Source organism: Penicillium hispanicum, assembly GCF_028827665.1.
Source record: "Penicillium hispanicum strain IBT 35686 chromosome Unknown utg000008l_segment0_segment0, whole genome shotgun sequence".
NCBI lineage: Eukaryota > Fungi > Ascomycota > Eurotiomycetes > Eurotiales > Aspergillaceae > Penicillium > Penicillium hispanicum.
The window spans coordinates 1,851,608-1,870,163 of NW_026623200.1; the positions used below are offsets into that span (position 1 = coordinate 1,851,608).

General features: G+C 56.3%; 6 protein-coding genes across 6 annotated transcripts; 3 read left to right on the top strand and 3 right to left on the bottom strand.

The window, feature by feature from the left end:
* Positions 1-1,808: 1,808 nt before the first annotated feature.
* On the top strand, positions 1,809-4,967 carry N7459_009536 (uncharacterized protein; the record flags this gene model as incomplete). The annotated part of the gene is made up of 1 exon (XM_056948704.1): positions 1,809-4,967. One exon carries the CDS (start codon positions 1,809-1,811, stop codon positions 4,965-4,967), a length of 3,159 nt encoding a protein of 1,052 aa, XP_056795929.1.
* Positions 4,968-5,818: 851 nt separating this feature from the next.
* On the top strand, positions 5,819-9,171 carry kgd1 (alpha-ketoglutarate dehydrogenase KGD1; the record flags this gene model as incomplete). The annotated part of the gene is made up of 3 exons (XM_056948705.1): positions 5,819-6,040; positions 6,157-8,569; positions 8,633-9,171. The coding sequence occupies 3 exons, from the start codon at positions 5,819-5,821 to the stop codon at positions 9,169-9,171; spliced, it is 3,174 nt and encodes a 1,057-aa protein (XP_056795930.1).
* A 649-nt stretch (positions 9,172-9,820) lies between these two features.
* N7459_009538 (putative PHD finger domain protein (Ing1)) lies at positions 9,821-11,915 on the top strand (the record flags this gene model as incomplete). The annotated part of the gene is made up of 4 exons (XM_056948706.1): positions 9,821-10,216; positions 10,288-11,200; positions 11,263-11,757; positions 11,857-11,915. The coding sequence occupies 4 exons, from the start codon at positions 9,821-9,823 to the stop codon at positions 11,913-11,915; spliced, it is 1,863 nt and encodes a 620-aa protein (XP_056795931.1).
* A 309-nt stretch (positions 11,916-12,224) lies between these two features.
* On the bottom strand, positions 12,225-13,276 carry dscB (the record flags this gene model as incomplete). The annotated part of the gene is made up of 2 exons (XM_056948707.1): positions 12,225-12,917; positions 13,010-13,276. The coding sequence occupies 2 exons, from the start codon at positions 13,274-13,276 to the stop codon at positions 12,225-12,227; spliced, it is 960 nt and encodes a 319-aa protein (XP_056795932.1).
* A 351-nt stretch (positions 13,277-13,627) lies between these two features.
* N7459_009540 (TFIIH subunit TFB1 family protein) lies at positions 13,628-15,604 on the bottom strand (the record flags this gene model as incomplete). The annotated part of the gene is made up of 2 exons (XM_056948708.1): positions 13,628-15,396; positions 15,466-15,604. The coding sequence occupies 2 exons, from the start codon at positions 15,602-15,604 to the stop codon at positions 13,628-13,630; spliced, it is 1,908 nt and encodes a 635-aa protein (XP_056795933.1).
* Positions 15,605-16,270: 666 nt separating this feature from the next.
* Positions 16,271-18,316, bottom strand: N7459_009541 (Leucine Rich Repeat domain protein; the record flags this gene model as incomplete). Its single annotated transcript, XM_056948709.1, has 3 exons — positions 16,271-17,667; positions 17,726-18,073; positions 18,136-18,316. 3 exons carry the CDS (start codon positions 18,314-18,316, stop codon positions 16,271-16,273), a joined length of 1,926 nt encoding a protein of 641 aa, XP_056795934.1.
* Between the last annotated feature and the right edge of the window lie 240 nt (positions 18,317-18,556).

Genomic DNA, 18,556 nt, shown 5'->3' on the forward strand with positions numbered 1-18,556 from the left:
CGGGTTCTCAAGAGTAACTGACAGCGCCCAACCTCCAGCGACATGCCGACATGCCCACTTTTCGAGGGGCAAATAGCCCCTCTTCACGTGACTACAGTATCTAAAATAATCAAAGTATCCCATTATTGGAAGCAATTGCAGCTGGAGAGGCCAGATAAGGCTCTACAAATTTTTAAATCTCTGTCTGGATGTTTCTATTTTTCTATTGCTTTAGGTATATAGTGATGCCAGGCGAAACGGAGAGGAGAGGGACAAGGGGAACGGAGCAAATTAGGAACAGAACAAATAAGGAACAGAACAAGTAAGGGAAGGGGGGAGGGGGGTCTATATACAACTAGATATATATGGTCGAGGCTTGGTCCTTGGCGGGTTGCCGAGCAACCGAATTGGTTCGCAGGCAACGCCAAGCCGCGCTTTGCAGCCCTAGCAATCATAGCACTATACTTCTCAATCTACCCAAGTCGCTCAAAGTATTAATAGAATCATAGTATAATAAATGCATTTAATTTGATCATATTGTTAGCGATGTGTGTATAATCAGCGTTTTCTCAGGACGCGTGGAGGAATCATGTAGAGGTTGAAGAGCCTTGCATCCACACAAGAATGGCAGGTAAATATCTTGCCAACCAATTCATACAGGCGTATTTCTCTTAGAAGTCGGGCAAAAACATCGAAATCATCGTTCATAAGCTTTTGCGCGCTTTCGAAGTTTTTTCTGATACTCTCCCGGAATATGGCTTCCCCCATTCCATATGGTTAGCAAAGGGACACTAACTAGCCTCTTCCTTCTCTGGCTCTACAAGTAGCCCCTTGAATTGATCCTTCATCCTGCAAAGATAACAAGAGAGACTTACCCTTTTCATCAGAGTCAAAGTGTTGGTCCACTTCAAAGTAACCTGAGCCTGATCTCTTATTGAACCGACTTCCATGGGATATATTGAATGAAAGGCAACGCTGGTTCCAGCCCCATTCCTCTCATTTCCAGCTACTATATCTTTCAAAGGCTCCCTATGAAGAACTGTTCATCTCTGAATACGGCGAAGACCTTCATGAAGTTGAGCTTGTCTGTCATGAGAGATTGACAATGGAGTGTACAGGTAAGATCAATACCAATATACTGTAGCCCGTGGATGGTAAAGAGCTAAAGAGCCCAGTTGCAATGTCGTCTTCAGTTTTTCAATCAGGCCTAATAATAGCCAGCGCATCTCGTGTGTGTGCATAAATGTATAAACGTGGCCCTTATCTTGATCTAAAGGTCTTGTACCAGTGGCTTCTTCGGAGGACCGAAACGCGACTTTTCACACCCTTGATCTTGAAACTTGTTTGAGGAGTGGGAGTAGCCAGACGGACCATTTACCCTCTATCTTTAACTAAATGCCCTTTGACATACTATGCTTGGGGTAATTGAGGAGGTTGCGAGACAGCGTATCGGGGCGTATCCTAAAATAGCAATAGCAAAACCAACTCCGCTCCGCCTTTGCGTCTCCTATCTAGGGCCGATCGCGGCCCCTCTCGATTTTGTCCGAGATTGCGCTCGCCTTTGATAGCTTCCTTATTCTGCCTCTTCCGCGCAATTGGTCTTGGTCTTCATCCATCTTTCCTTGATAGCTAGGGATCGGGCTTTTGGCAGCTTCAAGGCTCGTGCCAGCCCCACCGGTGCCTGGTATGTGAGACGAAATGTCAGGCGTCCTCCCATCCTCTAATGCTTGTCCACTACAGATCAACTTGACTGCGATGGCGTCTCATGTCTCCTAACCGATCAATCCGGCTTATACAGACGCCGCGCAGGCTCTGGACTAGCGGCCACCATGGCCCCCTCCACAGTCTTCTCATACTGGCGGCGCGATCACCGCCGCTCAACCGCGCCGCCTGCATCCTTGCCCGCACCGTCTGTCCCCAAGGGCGCAACGGAGAGCCCCATCAGCACGCCACCCCAGCTCCCTGAGATCCCGGATACCCAGACACTTACGAGTCCATTTGACATCACGCTCGACGGACTATCTTACGATGCTCCGCCGTGGAGTGATTCCCCGCTGGAAAGCGATCCCTCGAAGCAGACCTCCACCCCGGCCGCTGTCCCGCTGTCTTCATCCTATACCCTGGCCGTCCCATCGCCGCTGAGTGAAAGAGAACACCGCCCGCATTCCAGTCCTGGAGAACGTGAGCCTGAGTCGGTCTTTACGGCACAATCGAATAACTCGCAGTTCTCGGTCTCCGGCTTACGGCCCGATCAAGGGGATGGCGAGTCGAATTCTAAGCCGACCTCGCCATTTCGGCTCTCATTTGGGAAAGGATTGCGGAATTTACAGTCCCAAGCCAACGAGCCCCCGAAGCGATCGCCAACCGCGGCGACGGGGACGAGCCAATTCCGATTCAAGACATCGCCCGACGACACCCCGGTCGACAAGCCAGATCGGTCTCAGAGAGACTCTAAGATCGATGCTGTCGCTATGCGGCGTGTGGGAGATCGTGATGTCCCGACAGATCATCCTCACCATAAGTCAGGCAAAGCGATGCTTCATCTGCTGAATCCCATGTCTTTACTTGCTCGTCGACGCTCTTCGCAGATGAGCAACTCTCGGGTCGAGGAAGCCAAATTGGGCGCGCCGAACCTCATCCCGGCTATTCCTGATGACTATGATCCTCGCATTCGGGGGCATATTGTACACGACTTCTCGGCTCCTCGACCGCGTCGAGTTGTATCTGGATTGCCAGCCGGGGCACATGATGGAGGCTACCCACTTGCCCAGGAACTATCGCCCCGGTTCCCTGGCCAGAGCCCGAGGAGTCGATGGAGCGATCAGACCAAAAGACATAGTGACCATTCGCCGGTATTCAAAGAGCATTTCGAGGACGACCAGCATGTTCTGCAACCTGAGAACAAGGGCTACCTCCAGTCAACGTTGTTGACAAACCCGTCTCAGCATGCCTACGATGGCTCGGTTCCGGTCTTTGCGAAAAAGCTGCCTCCTAGCTTACCAGAATACCGTCCTGAGATAGTTGCGAAGAATGTACACTCGCCGGCGGAACTTCCCGCAGAGCTTCCCGCCGATGTCCCTGTCGAGCTCCCCGGAGATGAACCGGAAGTGCGACCTCCTGCAAATCGTGAAGACCAAGACACCATTCCAGATGTGCCCCATTATCCCGCGGGTCTGCCGAAACATCTCAAGAGTAATGCTTCCCGGTTCAGCTTTGACATGGGAGGCGTAGAGTCCTCCGTTCAAGAGAAGCTTCTCGAAGAGAAGCACAAGGCCAAAGAAGCTGCGCGCAAATTGGAAGATGGATATTTCGACGACTTTGACGAGGAATTCGACCATGACATGCTGAACGACGTTGATGGTCTTGAAGAAAGAATCCCAGGAGTCAATGCTGATGCCGACGATGATTATTTCGACCCACCTACTGTGGCGCGCAATATTAATGGCGAGTTTAAATCCTGGGCGACCCCGGGACTATCGCCTGTGGTTGCGAGCCCAAGCACTCCTGCACCCCCGTCTGCACCCCCAGCCTGTCCGGCAGGAACTGTCCAGGAAGAGGTGATTAAAACAGAAAATAGCGACATCCAAAAGTCAGAAACACCTCCTCAACCGCCCTTCACCAACGCCGCTGCCCCAGAACCCACAACTCAACATCCACATGCCAAGAAGCAGGACCTAGCGACACTGGGTGATGACGATGACGATTTATATTTTGATGACGGGGATTTTGGGGACCTGACTATCGACAATCAGGATGGAGGATTCGATGAATCCATCTTTGATGACGAGACAAGTCATCTTTACGAACGGAAACCTGTTGGAGGTCCTCAGCAAGGCCTTGAGACCGTTCAGTCTGAAGTTGATACTGACCGCCTAGAGCAGGATATGCTGCTCGAGGAAGATGCTACCCAGGGTCTGAAGCATATGCCCAGTGTGGCAAGTGAGTACCGAGTGCCTACGATCAAGCGTGGACCGCTTGGTGAGCCGATACCGAACATGGGGCCTTCTCGGACCCATGGCGGAGTGCTTACGGAGCAGAATCTGGAAGTGTTGCACAATGCTCTGGCGTTTGCAGCAAACGAAGCGGCCAGCCAGAGCCGATTTGAGCGCACCTTCAGCACGAGTGACCGGTCCCTGGGACAAGAGAGTATCTCACAGACATCTCATACGGGTGATTCTCAGCCGGGACTGGTATCCGACGATAGCCGTCTCAGCCAGGGGCCTGATGTGGTGGGCTTCGACGAAGTCTTTGATGATCAGATCTATGACGATGATGATGCCTACTACGATGACCCGATTGTCGCGGCAGCCAACGCGGAAGCGCTCGAGAACGACGACGAAGGCTTCTACGGCGATGAATTCGGCTTCTATGCACAAGCCTACGGGGGTGGCAGCTCGGAGCTCACGAACGGAGGCTACTTTGGCCCGCGCGGTATCGAAGGCATCAACCGCAACCACAGTAGTCGCGGTAAGTTCCAAGAGCCCAGCTTGACGCCGATCACCGAGCGCAGTGAATGGAGTACACGCAACTCGGTTATCTCCTTGAAGGCGCACGCCGGCACTCACTCCACCCCCTCGTTGGCCAGTCCGGGCCTTGCTCAGTTGGTCGACATGGGCAACCTCGACGACGAAATGTCGCTGAGCGCGCTCATGAAGCTCCGACGCGGCGCCTGGGGCGGGAGCAACGGCAGTCTGCGTAGCAGTGCCGGCAGCCCGCCGCCTCACACGCTGCCGTCCTCTAACCGGGGCAGCTTCACAGGTGCTTCTGAAGTCAGCCCTTCCGACGCCAGGCCCTCTGCCGACGAAGGGCTCACCCGGATGGGCTCTCATTATGACGACAGCTATCTCCGTGCGACCTCGCCGCTTCGAGACCCCCATCTGGGCTATGGTGCCGATCTCCCGCCCAGCGGAATTGACGGGCCGGCCTACGTGGAGGGCGAGGCATTATTATTGCCGAATACCGGCACTCCGCGTCCCAACGTCTTATAAACTTCTCCCTGCCCCTTCTTTGCATGGATATAATCCTTTGTCCTTTTTTGGCTTCTCTGTCGCATATGGTTGGCTATCTTTTCTTTCACGATCTAATGAATATGTGAGACTCGTTTTGGAAGTTTGACGTTGGCATTTCTTTGATGTTGTATTCGTGACGGTGTTCTAAGCACTTCAGACCTGGTTCCTAGTGTTGGAAATAATCAGTAATGTATAACGTATAACTAGTTATAGAAGGCAGACTGCCGTCATCGCAATCCATGCGTGTCCGATTAGGCCGAAAACACCCGCAAAGCACCGAACGCGCCGAAATGCTTAGCCGGCAGTGGAGAAGTGTGGCTCGGGGCGCAAACCAGCGACTCGCCGGGCGCAAGCCAAGCGCTCCTTACTGGTGAGAACTGGAAATGACGCTGGTCAATCGGTTATGCTTCGGGCTGACTCAGCGCACCAGCCTCATTCCGGTTCCAGGTTCTCCGTTCGAGTCGATCTGCAGTTGCGCTCCTCTTCTCCTCTATCCATTCCCCCGTTGTTTGTATCAGCAGAGTTTCTGCTCTCTGATGAGTTCCGTTTCCATACAGGTGTTACGGCAATCCTAGTCGACACCTGTGCTTGTACGCGATCTGTTCCGGTACGTGCTGACCTGTTTGCTCCGTGTCTCTCGGTACTTGCGGCAGGAGAACTGTTGTTACCTGGCAACTTGGGACTAACTCGCGCATGAATAGTTGATCCCAGCTTTAGACTACTCGACTTGCGTCTTTGAAGCTTGACGCCATATATTGTCTTTATCCAGTGCTGGCTTTCCCCCTCGAACACTAGCAGATTCTTCCTGCGCCCGACAGAAAAATCCCGCAATGTTCAGGAATACCGCCTTGAAGGCCACCAACAGCGGCATGCTGCGTAGTGTCGCCTCCTCGTCATGTCGGAGGTCACTCCACCTGGCCTCGACTGCTCGCAGCGCGTCGAAGAGCTCTGGCTTCAGCCTTGCCGCTCGCCGGCCCCTTGCCATCGTCGACCGCGCTTTCAACGGCGCCCGGTCCTACGCCTCGTCTGCCGAGGGCCAATCTCCCGGAGTGGTAAGCTACAACCAGCCTTGATCATTTGCAATCCGATGATGGTGTGCGATGAAAGAGGAGAAGACTCGGCCATTCCACTAACGCGACGGCGCAACTCTGCCCTCCCCGTGAATTAGGACCCCAGCGATTCTTTCCTCCATGGCAACACCGCCAACTACATTGACGAGATGTACCTCGCATGGAAGCGCGATCCGTCCAGTGTCCACATCTCGTGGCAGACCTACTTCAAGAACATGGAGGATGGCAACATGCCAATCTCCCAGGCGTTCACCCCGCCACCCACCCTTGTGCCGACCCCTACTGGTGGTGTCCCCCAGGACATGCCCGACACCGGTCTTGCCGCTGGCACCGATGTGACAAATCACTTGAAGGTCCAGCTGCTGGTCCGCGCTTACCAAGCCCGCGGTCACCACAAGGCCAAGATCGACCCTCTCGGCATTCGCGGAGAGGCGGAGGCCTTCGGCTACGACAAGCCCAAGGAGCTCGAGCTTGACCACTATGGTTTCACCGAGCGCGACCTCGACCAGGAGTTCGCTCTTGGCCCCGGTATCCTGCCGCGCTTCGTCACCGACGGCCGCAAGAAGATGACCCTGCGCGAGATCATTGCCGCCTGTGAGAAGATCTACTGCGGTTCTTACGGTGTTGAGTACATCCACATTCCCGACCGCAAGCCCTGCGAGTGGATTCGAGACCGCTTCGAGATTCCCGAGCCCTTCAAGTACTCGGTCGACGACAAGCGCCGCATCCTCGACCGTTTGATCTGGAGTTCCAGCTTCGAGTCCTTCCTGGCTACCAAGTTCCCCAACGACAAGCGTTTCGGTCTGGAGGGTTGTGAGACCCTAGTGCCCGGTATGAAGGCCCTGATCGACCGTAGTGTCGACTACGGAATTAAGGACATTGTCATCGGCATGCCCCACCGTGGTCGTCTCAACATCCTGTCCAACGTTGTCCGTAAGCCCAACGAGTCCATTTTCAGTGAGTTTGCTGGTTCGGCCGAGCCTTCCGACGAGGGTTCCGGTGATGTCAAGTACCACCTGGGTATGAACTTCGAGCGTCCGACTCCCTCTGGCAAGCGTGTGCAGCTGTCCCTAGTTGCCAACCCGTCTCACCTTGAGGCCGAGGACCCCGTCGTGCTCGGCAAGGCTCGTGCCATTCAGCACTACAACAACGACGAGGCCAAGTTCGACACCGCCATGGGTGTCCTGCTGCACGGTGATGCCGCCTTTGCTGCCCAGGGTGTTGTCTATGAAACCATGGGTTTCCACTCTCTGCCCGCCTACTCCACCGGTGGTACCATTCACATCGTGGTGAACAACCAGATTGGTTTCACCACTGACCCCCGCTTTGCCCGTTCCACCCCTTACTGCTCGGACATTGCTAAGTCGATCGACGCCCCCGTTTTCCACGTGAACGCTGACGATGTCGAGGCCGTCAACTACGTTTGCCAGGTGGCTGCCGACTGGCGTGCCGAGTTCAAGCGTGACGTTGTCATTGACATGGTCTGCTACCGTAAGCAGGGTCACAACGAGACCGACCAGCCCTCTTTCACGCAGCCTCTGATGTACAAGCGTATCGCTGCCCAGAAGGCTCAGCTCGACAAGTACATTGAAAAGCTCATTGCTGAGGGTACCTTCACGAAGGAGGACATTGATGAGCACAAGAAGTGGGTCTGGGGTATGCTCAATGACAGCTTCGACCGCAGCAAGGACTACCAGCCTACCAGCAAGGAGTGGCTGACCTCCGCCTGGAACAACTTCAAGACCCCCAAGGAGCTGGCTACCGAGGTTCTGCCCCATCTCCCCACCGCTGTGGAGACGAAGTCACTGAAGCACATTGCCGACGTTGTCAGCGGTGGTCCCGAGGGATTCACCCTCCACCGGAATCTGAAGCGTATCTTGACCAACCGCAAGAAGGCTGTTGACGAGGGCAAGAACATCGACTGGGCTACTGCTGAGGCTCTTGCCTTCGGTTCGCTCGTTGACGAGGGATACCACGTCCGTGTCTCCGGACAGGATGTGGAGCGTGGTACCTTCTCCCAGCGTCACGCTGTTCTACACGACCAGGAGAATGAGGGCACCTACACTCCCCTGCAACACATTAGCCAAAACCAGGGCAGCTTTGTCATCTCCAACTCGTCCCTGAGCGAATTCGGTGCCCTTGGCTTCGAGTACGGTTACTCTCTGACCTCGCCTAACGCCCTGGTGATGTGGGAGGCCCAGTTTGGTGATTTCGCCAACAACGCTCAGTGTATCATCGACCAGTTCATCGCCTCTGGTGAATCCAAGTGGCTGCAGCGTTCCGGCCTGGTTGTTTCTCTGCCCCACGGTTACGACGGCCAGGGACCTGAGCACTCTTCCGGTCGTATGGAGCGTTGGCTCCAGCTTTGCAACGAGGAGCCGCGCGTGTTCCCGGCTGCTGACAAGCTGGATCGCCAGCACCAGGACTGCAACATGCAGATTGCCTGCATGACTGAGCCCTCCAACTTATTCCACATCCTCCGTCGCCAGATCCACCGCCAGTTCCGCAAGCGTACGTATCCATATCCCTTTGCCACTAATTGATTGATGGTGGAGAACTAACGCCCGATTACAGCTCTTGTCATCTTCTTCTCCAAGTCTCTGCTGCGTCACCCCATTGCCCGCTCTGACATCGAGAACTTCACCGATGACTCCCACTTCCAGTGGATCATCCGTGACCCTGCCCACGGTACTGCCATTGATGAGCCCGAGAAGATCGAACGTGTCATCCTATGCTCTGGCCAGGTGTACGGCGCCCTGCTCAAGCACCGCGAGACCAACGGCATCCGTAACACTGCCATCACTCGTGTTGAACAGCTGCACCCCTTCCCGTGGGCCCAGCTGAAGGAGAACTTGGATAGCTACCCCAACGCCAAGAACATCGTCTGGTGCCAGGAGGAGCCTTTGAACGCCGGTGCCTGGTCATACACCCAGCCCCGTATCGAGACCCTGCTGAACTCGACCGAGCACCACAACCGCCGCCACGTCCTGTACGCCGGTCGCTCGCCCAGCGCCTCCGTGGCCACCGGTCTCAAGGCCGTCCACCTTAAGGAGGAGCAGGAGTTCCTGGAGGATGCTTTCTCCATTCACCAGGAGCGCCTGAAGGGCGAGTAAGCGCTTTTCTGAGTATTCCGGGTTGACCCTTGGAAGATCAGGGGAGTTGACTGTGGGAGGGTTTCTTTTCCTATGTTCATTGGTTCGCCTGGGAGCTAGCGTCCGATTTTCTCGTTTGTACCACCTTTCCCTATGTATTTGCATGAGTTCTCTCGAGTTCGCGACTTCGGTGTATACGACCTGTCTTCGGGCCCGTCTATACCTAGAATCCATGATATTGTAAAATACAAATTTTCATTGACTTGATGCATTGACATTGGACGTATCCTGATTTACCTGACTCGGTGGTGCGATTTATTTGCACTTCGTGCCCAGGTGTAGTTGACTGAGCATAACTACGCTCGGTCAGCTGTTCCTGACATGACGTCACATGTAGATCATGACTAATTCTGTTGTCGCCTGATAATGCAGGCACTCACTCACCTGATCCAATGCGCTCTTCTCCGCACGCAAACTTCCCGACCTGCTGCTTCTCCCACGCCGTCTCCTTTTTGCTACTCGAGGTGTCGCAGGCTGTGCGTGGTGACAGGCTACCATTCTGGGCCATTGATTTTCATCCCATCCCTCTCGTCCCATCGACAAGGCCCAGGCGCGCCTCAAAGCGCTCGCGTAGCGGTGCACCCCCCCCAACCTGACCACTCTACCCACCATGTCCGCTGTCACCTCGTCAGCCCTCAATCCCCAGGGCCAGGGAATCCGCCAATCTGCCCGGCAAACACGCACAAATCCCTCGCGGACATCCAAGACCATTGGCCGGTCCTCTTTCAACTTCGGCCGAGGCTCGATAGCTGAGACTCCCTCCATCCCCCCTGTGCCTCATGGGTTCTACCCTGCCCTTACGCATTTTACCGACGCGATCACCGCCCTTCCGCGCGAGTTCCGCCGGCACAATTCCTTATTAAAGGAAGTTGACGCCAAGGCTTGGGCATTAGAAGAAAATTTGCTCCAGCTGCTGCAGGTCTCTTCGGAGTCGCAACCTGTTCCTCATCCTCCCCACCCGGCGCCTATTGTCGGTGGTATGGTTCGCGAGGATGTGATACCCAAGGTAGGCCATCTGCTATCATTACTGTGATCTTATGTGTGGAACGACCCCGCTAATGCTTCTTCTCCACGCAGGAACTTTCCCAATCGCCCGAATCGCCCGAGAGTAAAAACCGTCGAATCCTCTTTGATCGTGTGCGGCAGAGCCTTTCCGACCTCATGATGACAGCCGACGAGAAGAACCATGTGATTTCCAATGCGAACGAGGAACTGGACCGTCAGGTCGTGCGGCTGGATACTGTGTTCCCCTACATTGCGGGCGAGATCAGCGAGGAGGCTCGTCTGGGTAGTCTGACGCACTGGGCCTACTCTAATAAGAGTGCTGCTAAGGCGGCGACTACCGAGCGGCCCCGCCGAGAAGCCGTCTCCAACAGGCAGGACCTGGCGCACGCCCTTCACGAAGCTGAAGCCGCGAGTCGGAGCGAGGCACGACGCGAAGCGATGCAGGCGCGGAAGCAGCAGCGTCGGGCACCCGTCGATGCTGACTACGAGGACTCTCGAGGCGCCCGCAAAAACAATTCTGGGAAATCTCGTGGGGATAACGCGATGGAAAATGCTGCACCCAAGCGCCGGAAGGTGGAACGGCCTGCGGCAATGGATATCGGTGCGCCTATGGAGCGCTCGGCCAGCGGGCCAGCGGGCCAGAGGGCCACGGCCAAGGACGCAGGCGAGAAGAAGAGGTCACGGGCGCCCAATGCCGGTGCGGCTGCTGCTCGCAAGAGGTATGTTTACGGCTTCGTCTACTCTAGGAGGATCGTAACTAACTCGTTCTTTTCCAGAGGCAATGCTACTTCCAATGCCGGATCACCTGTTCTGGCACCCTCGCCTCTCATCGGGACCTTCAATGCCCCGCGGGGTGCTGCAAGTCCCGGTCCCAATCCATCTCGCCCGCAATCCTCCCGTGCGCAGCCAATTGTCGGGCAAACAGGCGCATCTCGACAACGGCCCTCGTCCTCGGCCTCGAATCGCATCGGCCAACCCAATACCTGTATGCCTATACATAGCCCTTTTCATACTTGATTTGGTGAACTAATCTCCGATTTTTCTTAGCCAAACCCGCCGATCCGCGATCAACACCTCGCGAAGGCGCTGTCAAACACGAAGCATCCCACCCAGAGACACGCGACTACGAAGCCGAAGCTTCCTCGCGAGCGTCCATCCCAGCAGGCGCAAAACGCGAGGATCCAGACGGCCGACCAGCCGACCCGCTCGAGCCCGAGCACAACAAAGGACGATCCTCCAAGATCTCGACACCCGTGCTCTCCACCTTCGCAGAGTCCAACTCGTCCCGCTCCCGCCCAACTCGCAGCACCGATCCCGCGCCCAAGCGCAACACCAAAAAGGCCACTGCCCCGACGCGGGCCGTCCCGTCCGACGAGGAGTCTCTGCACGAGGGCGACGACGAAGACGAGGAGGGTGAGCCGCGGTACTGCTACTGCAACGAGATCAGTTTCGGCGAGATGGTTGCGTGCGACAACGACGCTTGTCCGCGCGAGTGGTTCCATCTATCTTGTGTGGGGTTGACAAAACCGCCTGGGAAGAATGGTGAGTTCCTACGCTGCCGCCCCTGCTTCGCCTTCTTCATTATCTCTGTCCTTGTGGGACGTTGGTATGGTTGAGAGTCCATTGCTAATGACGGCATAGTGAAATGGTATTGCAACGAGTGCAAGGAAAACATGCGCCGCAGCCGCAATGGACGGTGAATCTAGTTCTAGTTACTGGGCCCGGAGATGGAATACTATATGAACCAGAGCGGGCAGTTTTGCATAGTGCATAGATAGAAAGCATCCAGGGACAACTTCTAGGGACGATATGGCTATATGGATCATGTACTTTTGCAATTGCATGCAATGTCCATCCCAGACATCCATTCAAGTTGGACCAAGAGTAGTCATCCCAAGCCGTGGACATCACGATAGTTTACCATGATAGCAGGAGTGAGACCACGTCGAAGACAGCCAAGCGATGCAATGAATCAATCATCCTCTGGCCTTTCTCAACACAGAGACACATCACCACGCACCCCTCAACCGCTCCATAATACCCCCTCCGCCCTCTCCGCCATTCCCACCTGCATTCCTCCGTCGCTGCCCATCACCGCCAGCACCGGCACCATCCAACCCAGACGCCGAAGCAGCCTCCCCCTCCAACCGTCGCCGCATATCCTCATACCGCTCCCTCTCCGCCGCTCCGCCTCCTGCAGCACCGCCAGCACCACCCCTCCGCTCCCGCTCCCCAACCATCCACGCCGGAACCCGGAAGCCCGTGTGCGCCGGCGACAAGCCGGGCAGCAACTCCGCGCGCCACGCCACGCCGACCACCCACCCCACCGCCGACGGGAGGAGCATGGCCGGGAACTGGGAGAGCGCAAGCTGCGCGGCGACGAGGTAGGTCGTGCTCTTGTCGGAGAGGAGGACGGTTAAGCTCGGGGACGGGGGTTTGGGGGCGGGCGCCGCGGGATGCGGTGCAGCCGGATCGGGCGTGGCAGTGGCTGCGGGCGCGGGCGGCGTGGTGGATGACGTGCCGATGCGGTAGCGGAAGACGTGTGGCACAGCGGCGTGGTACTGCGCCAGCAGGGCGAAGAGCGTGGCTGTTGGGCCGGACGGGAGGTAGTTGAGGGTGTTGAGGGAGAGGGGGCGGGCGAGGAGGGCGAGGAGGAGGGGTGGGAGGAGGGTGGTGAAGGGGAGGGTGGTTAGGAGGAATGTCTGAGGGATGGTGGTTAGTATTGTTCATTGCTCAATGTTTCCCCTTTTTTGTATTTGTTTCGGTTTCGTTCCGGGCGAGAGGGAGGACGTACTGCCATCTTGCGTTGCCCCCATGCCCGCTCGACGACTCGGAGGTGATACACGAGCATCGCGGCGAAGAGCGCCTCGGTGGAATTCGCGAAGCCGGCGATTTGCCAGGCCAGCGCGCGCCAGAATTGCGCATAGGGCCAGAAGTGTGGTGAGACGTGGATCGAGGCGAGGTGCTTGATGTCGAGAATGGAGAGGGCGATTGAAGAAGCGATGGTATAGATGAGAAAGGCCTTGGTGAGGGGGGTGTTGGTGAGGCCGGAGGTGAGCATCGTGGCGATTGGGAGGTGCTGTTCTGCGGGCAAATTAGGGAGGTGGGCTGGACTTGCTCATCCGGGGCGATTGGAGAGGATTGTTGATTGGGGATGGTGGATGGAGAGTGGAAGGTGGAGTGGAAGGACGAGGCCAGATGGCAACGCCGGAGTCTGGGGAACCTCGGCATGCAGAGCCGCGATCTGCGTGGACAACGGACTGTTATCGACATTCCTACGACTACACAGGGACTCGCTCGCAGAATTAAAGTAGCCATCTGGCTTTGTGATATAGTACAATTCTCCAATGCCCATCACCAACGCCATATGCCGTCCCATTTTGGTTTTCTTGCTGTGCATCAGCTCATCGATCTAGACGGCCAATGAGGCGGCTTCTTTCATTTCCGTCTCGTATGCAGTTTGATACCGCTTCAATGCCTGTTCCAAGGCATGCATAGTGGGACCAAGTAATTGATTCACAACTTTTTGGCCACCCTCAATACCGTCCAGGTTTGGGCGCAACTTGCGTCCGGTGCTTTCGTACACTTCGCGAGCATGCTTCTTCACACGGTCAACCTCGACCTGGCGTTCTGCCTCCGCGGCATCTGCCACGGCCTTGATTCTTTCCATTGCACGTTGCAGTGATTCCGACAGGGATTTGACCTCGGCAGCACGGTCTGAGTCACCCGACAAGAACGCCTGCCAGAATTGATGCAGGAATTCGGTCGTCGTCGCATGCGTCAGTGTCAAGCGATCGAATAGACCTGCCGAGAGTCCGTAGGTGTCGGACGCAGAACCCTCGTTCAGCTGAGAGCGCCGCTCACGCACCGCCACTAATATCTGGGCAAATGCATCGTGCAAGGCCGCAGAGGACCCGACTGGACGCCGACTGGCCGGCGCATCTTCCATCTCTTCATCTTCTTCATCTCCGGGATCAACGAGTCTTTGCAAAGGAGCAGTGCCTCCAAGCGGGAGATTTTGAATGATTTCTGTGCGAAGCGTCTGCAGAATCTGATCCGGGTCCTGTTGCGCAAATGCCCGGTTCTGATCATCCTCCTGGGTCTGAGCAAAGAAGCGGTTTTGATCTCGAACGTTGAGTGTGATGCGCGACTGCTCTTCATCTCCGCGTAGATCCCTCAGCTGCAATTTTTGCCAGGCTTCCTCGTCCATGCCGATGGGGGCAGTAACATCCCCATCGGCTGGTGCAACATTGGCCATGATCTTCTCACTCAGACTGTTCAGTGTCCGAATGATGGGCACCTTGTCCACGCCGGAGGGTCGCATATCCAGATCAGGCCGATTACCCCGGCGCTGACTGTGATGAACTTCATTTCCAGCCAGATCAAGAAAGTGCGGGACGTTGGCATCACGATTCGAGTCCTCGGGGTCTTCCCGGAGGTACTTGTCCAGCACGGCATCCGTAGCATCGGCCTCTGAGATACGCTCCCCACGCAGCTTTTTGAACAGCCGGCTCTGGAAGAACCGCGACCAGAACTGCTGCTCGCTCAGTTTGGGGACATTTTCATCATAGACTCTTTTGACAAGCGGGTGCTGGGTGAAGATCAGCTGGATCTGCTCTTTGCTGATATTCAACCGCGTAACGTTATCCTCAACGCGCGGCTTTAGCGAAGATAAAACATTGTATGAGCCTCGGGTCTGGGCTCGCTCGATCGCGTGTGCCCGCAACAGATGCAGTCGAGTAGACCAGAACTGTGACATGAACTGCCCGGAGCTCAAAGTCTCCGGCTTTGTATGCAGCGAATCCATAAACATCCTCTGTAGTGTGGGATCCGCTTTCAGCAGCGACTGTTGTAGCTCCACGTCGCCCTTCAGCCTGTTATCGTCATCCCAGGGATTCTTGGCCGCCCCTGCCGACGAAACTGCATTCGCGATCGCCATAGCCGCCGACATACCACCCCCACTGGGCCCTGGAGTTGGCGTCCCCGAGGGCGTGCCCGCCTTCGCCGCGTTGACGCGGGCACTGAGTGTGTCTTTAATGACATCAGCCTGTGCTCGGGCATCTGTGGGAGCGGTGAATGTAAACGTATATGCATCTGGAGCACTGTTCGGAGCGGCATCGGCGGCCAGGGCGAAGATCTTCAGCATTACCTTAGGGTTCGTCACCGGGGTCTGCTGCAGGTCTAGTCATCGCGAAAGTTAGCAACCAAGTGGCGGGGAGCGTGCGCAGCGCAGGCTGACGAGCTGCATACTGGTAATGGTGGACACCGGAAACGAGACGGGAGAGGGTCCCGGCACCGTGGGCGTCCAGATGAGCGTCTGCTCATCCTCGGTTAGAGTCAGCGTGCCATCTTTCTTCTTGTAGACGGCCGCTCCGCTCGGAGGTGCCATCGTCGCGTGTCGAGACAGCTTCCACTGTCCTGAGCGGCGACAATGGAACCACCCATCGGGATGAGCAGATCCCCGGGGTGAGGCTGAGACGAAGAAGGTCTGAGGCCTTCGAGTTGCAGGAGCAGCGGGTGAGGTGAAAGCAGTTCAGAGCTTGCGGCTCTTCTGGATAGTCAGTCACGTGACATATCACCTGCATCGCCATACCCTAAGTTGGGATTCGAACTATTTGGCACACTTGGCTATTATTCGTGGGTAGAGTTACAGTCAATGTACAAGAATGTATTGACGGCTAGCAAGTAAAGTAACATAGTATGGGGAGAGCAATGATGATACGCCGAGTAAGGTCGCGAAAACACCCAAAGCAGCAACACGAAGTAGAAACCATACTGAGACCCTGAATGCTATGCAAAACCAACGAAGACGCGGACCAAGAGCACGAACCCGAAGCGAGGAGCCAGAATACCGAAATTCGTAAACCATGTTGCGCGCCGCCATGCATAGACCGGATATCATCATTCGTAATCATCAGAAAAGACCGAAACCGCCCAGGATGAAAGAAAAGAAAATCAATAAGGGTATTGGCCACCAGCAATGATCAAAAAAGCGCAGTGAAGAGTAGAGAGCTTGCTTTTTCCCGCGGAGTAGAAGGAAAGGCGCCAAGGAAAATCATTTCTTGAACATGTAGTGTCCGTAAATACCGCCGACGTCGCCGACAGCCATGGGGATCTTGCGCATACCCCACCAGCGCGCGCCCATCTTCCAGGAACGCGAGCCATCATCAATGGGGCAATTGGGCATAGACGCCGGGTCCCGGACGTACCAGCCCCGTCGGCCAAGGTCCCGCACAGTCCAGCCCACCGAGACGCGCTGAGTCTTGGAACGCTCACGCAAGGGGGTGATGATCTTGTCACCGAATTCAATCACCTGCAGTGGGTAGCTCTGCTCCGTGAGCAGGAGACAGGAGCTCAAGTGAAAGATGGCACCGATGGTCATCTGCGGAACCTTGGCAAGGTCAAGGTAGCACAACGTGCTGGGAGCCGCGTTTCCGCTGGGACCGGAGATAGATTCGGGGGGCGGGGTGAAGAAGGAATTCACATCCTTCACAGAGAGATCCGCAGAGCTCAGGCCCAGTTCCTCCAGGTGCTTGGTCAGAGGGACAAGTAGTGGCACGTGTTCCGAGGTCACTCTCGCACCGCCCAGATTGAGAGAGCGAAGAGTGCTCGGCAGCTTGGGCAGCAGCGCAGTCACATCCTCTTCCTCTAGCAGGCGGAAGCGCGTCGCATCCGTCATGAGGTTCAGATACGTCAGAGAGTTACAGACAGCCGGGTGAGTGGTCAGGAACTCCACCAGCTGCGAGGCGCGAAGACGGGTGCACCGGGACAAGCTCAGGTGGGTGATACGGGCCGTCTCGGGGATGGCGAAGAGGGCCGAGTCGTTGACTTGGGTATGAGTAAGATCCAGGTGAGTCAGGTTGACCATTCGCGAGAGCAAGAGATCGAAGATCGGCGCCTGGATTGTGCTGCACTCATGAAGCGAGAGACGTTGCAGGTTGGGCATGGTCATCGGCAAAGGAGGGCCCGCGGTCAGAGCCTCCTGGAACACCTGAGAAAAGGATTGGGTCGAACAACCGCAGAAATCCACCGCGCGCAGGTTTGGCAAATCCATGAAAAGCTTCCGAACCACGTCCACGCTCAGATCGCCCTCGAGATGCTCCTGCAGAAGACATTCCTTCAGGTTAGGCAAAAGATCCAGGCACTGGAGCAGAGTCCGCGAGGTCAAGTTTTGGATTTCGGCGTTCATCTGCTTGGTGCGACCCAGGCCGACGGAAGTGAAGTGCGAAAAGTCCAGACGGCGCACCAGAGTGCCGAGAGCTGGATACTGCAGCATATGATTGAGCGCCTTGGAGAAGATGATCGAGTGCGGGAAGGTCATGTTTCTGTACAACACGCCTAACGTCGCCGCGTGCAACGTCCGCGAGGCCAGGAGGCATGACACCAGGTCGACATTGCGTGGCGCGTAGCCGTTGGGAGGCACATCCAATGCGAGGTGGGAGATGACTTGGTCTGGCGAGACGGGTTAGTACAGCGGGCGGATGGGTTCATGCACCAACACCTCTCTTACCGAGGACTTCGGGCGGGAGCTTCTCGAGAGCCGACGTGCCCGCGGGAGGCGGCTGGGGCAGCTCCTGTTCCACGACCGCGGATGCTTTGGGCGGTACGAGTTCTCTTCCCGTATCAGTAGTTTCCCATGCCCAACCCTTTGCCTGCAGGTTTCCCAGGTTGCGGAGATCTCCGTAGCTGCGGCTCAGGCTCTTTCCGCCCAGTCGAATCGACTTCCATCCCAGGAAACCACCGCATGGGCAACAGAAGTCGGGCGTCTGCTGCATCTCCGGAAAGTCGAACGTGCGAGGGTCCTTGGCCTCCTTGGGGGACGGGACGTGGTGCGTGTCCAAGAAGGATTGCGCAATGCCTGGGAGGTCGATCGAGTCAGTCACGGCATACGAGGGGCATAGCACGACAAGGCGAGCCTACCGTCGACGTCTTCTTTGATGGAGCCAAAGGATGGGCGGCGGCGACTGCTTGACCGCGAGCCGTCGGGGGTGTCGCAAGACGAGGGCGACGAGTCTCGCGAGTGGGGATCACCGCAGGTGGTGAGGCGAGGGTTGGTCGGCTTGGAGTGCGAAGGCACAGAGGGAGAGGTGACAGAGGCCATAATGAGAGAGAGCGGGCCCTCTATAAAGGGCCCCAAGATACAGACGGTTGGTCGGAGAGGTACCGTTAGGGTGGGCACACCGAGAGGAAATTTTTTGGAAAAAAAAAAAATAAGATTGCACACAACGAGCTTCCCCGGATTCCACGGCGCCCAAAGAGTATCCCGGTCAATCAGAAGCAGAGCAAAAGACGCCGACGAGGAGGGTTCTGAGAGGAGAATAGGAGGGGCGGCGGGGGAAGT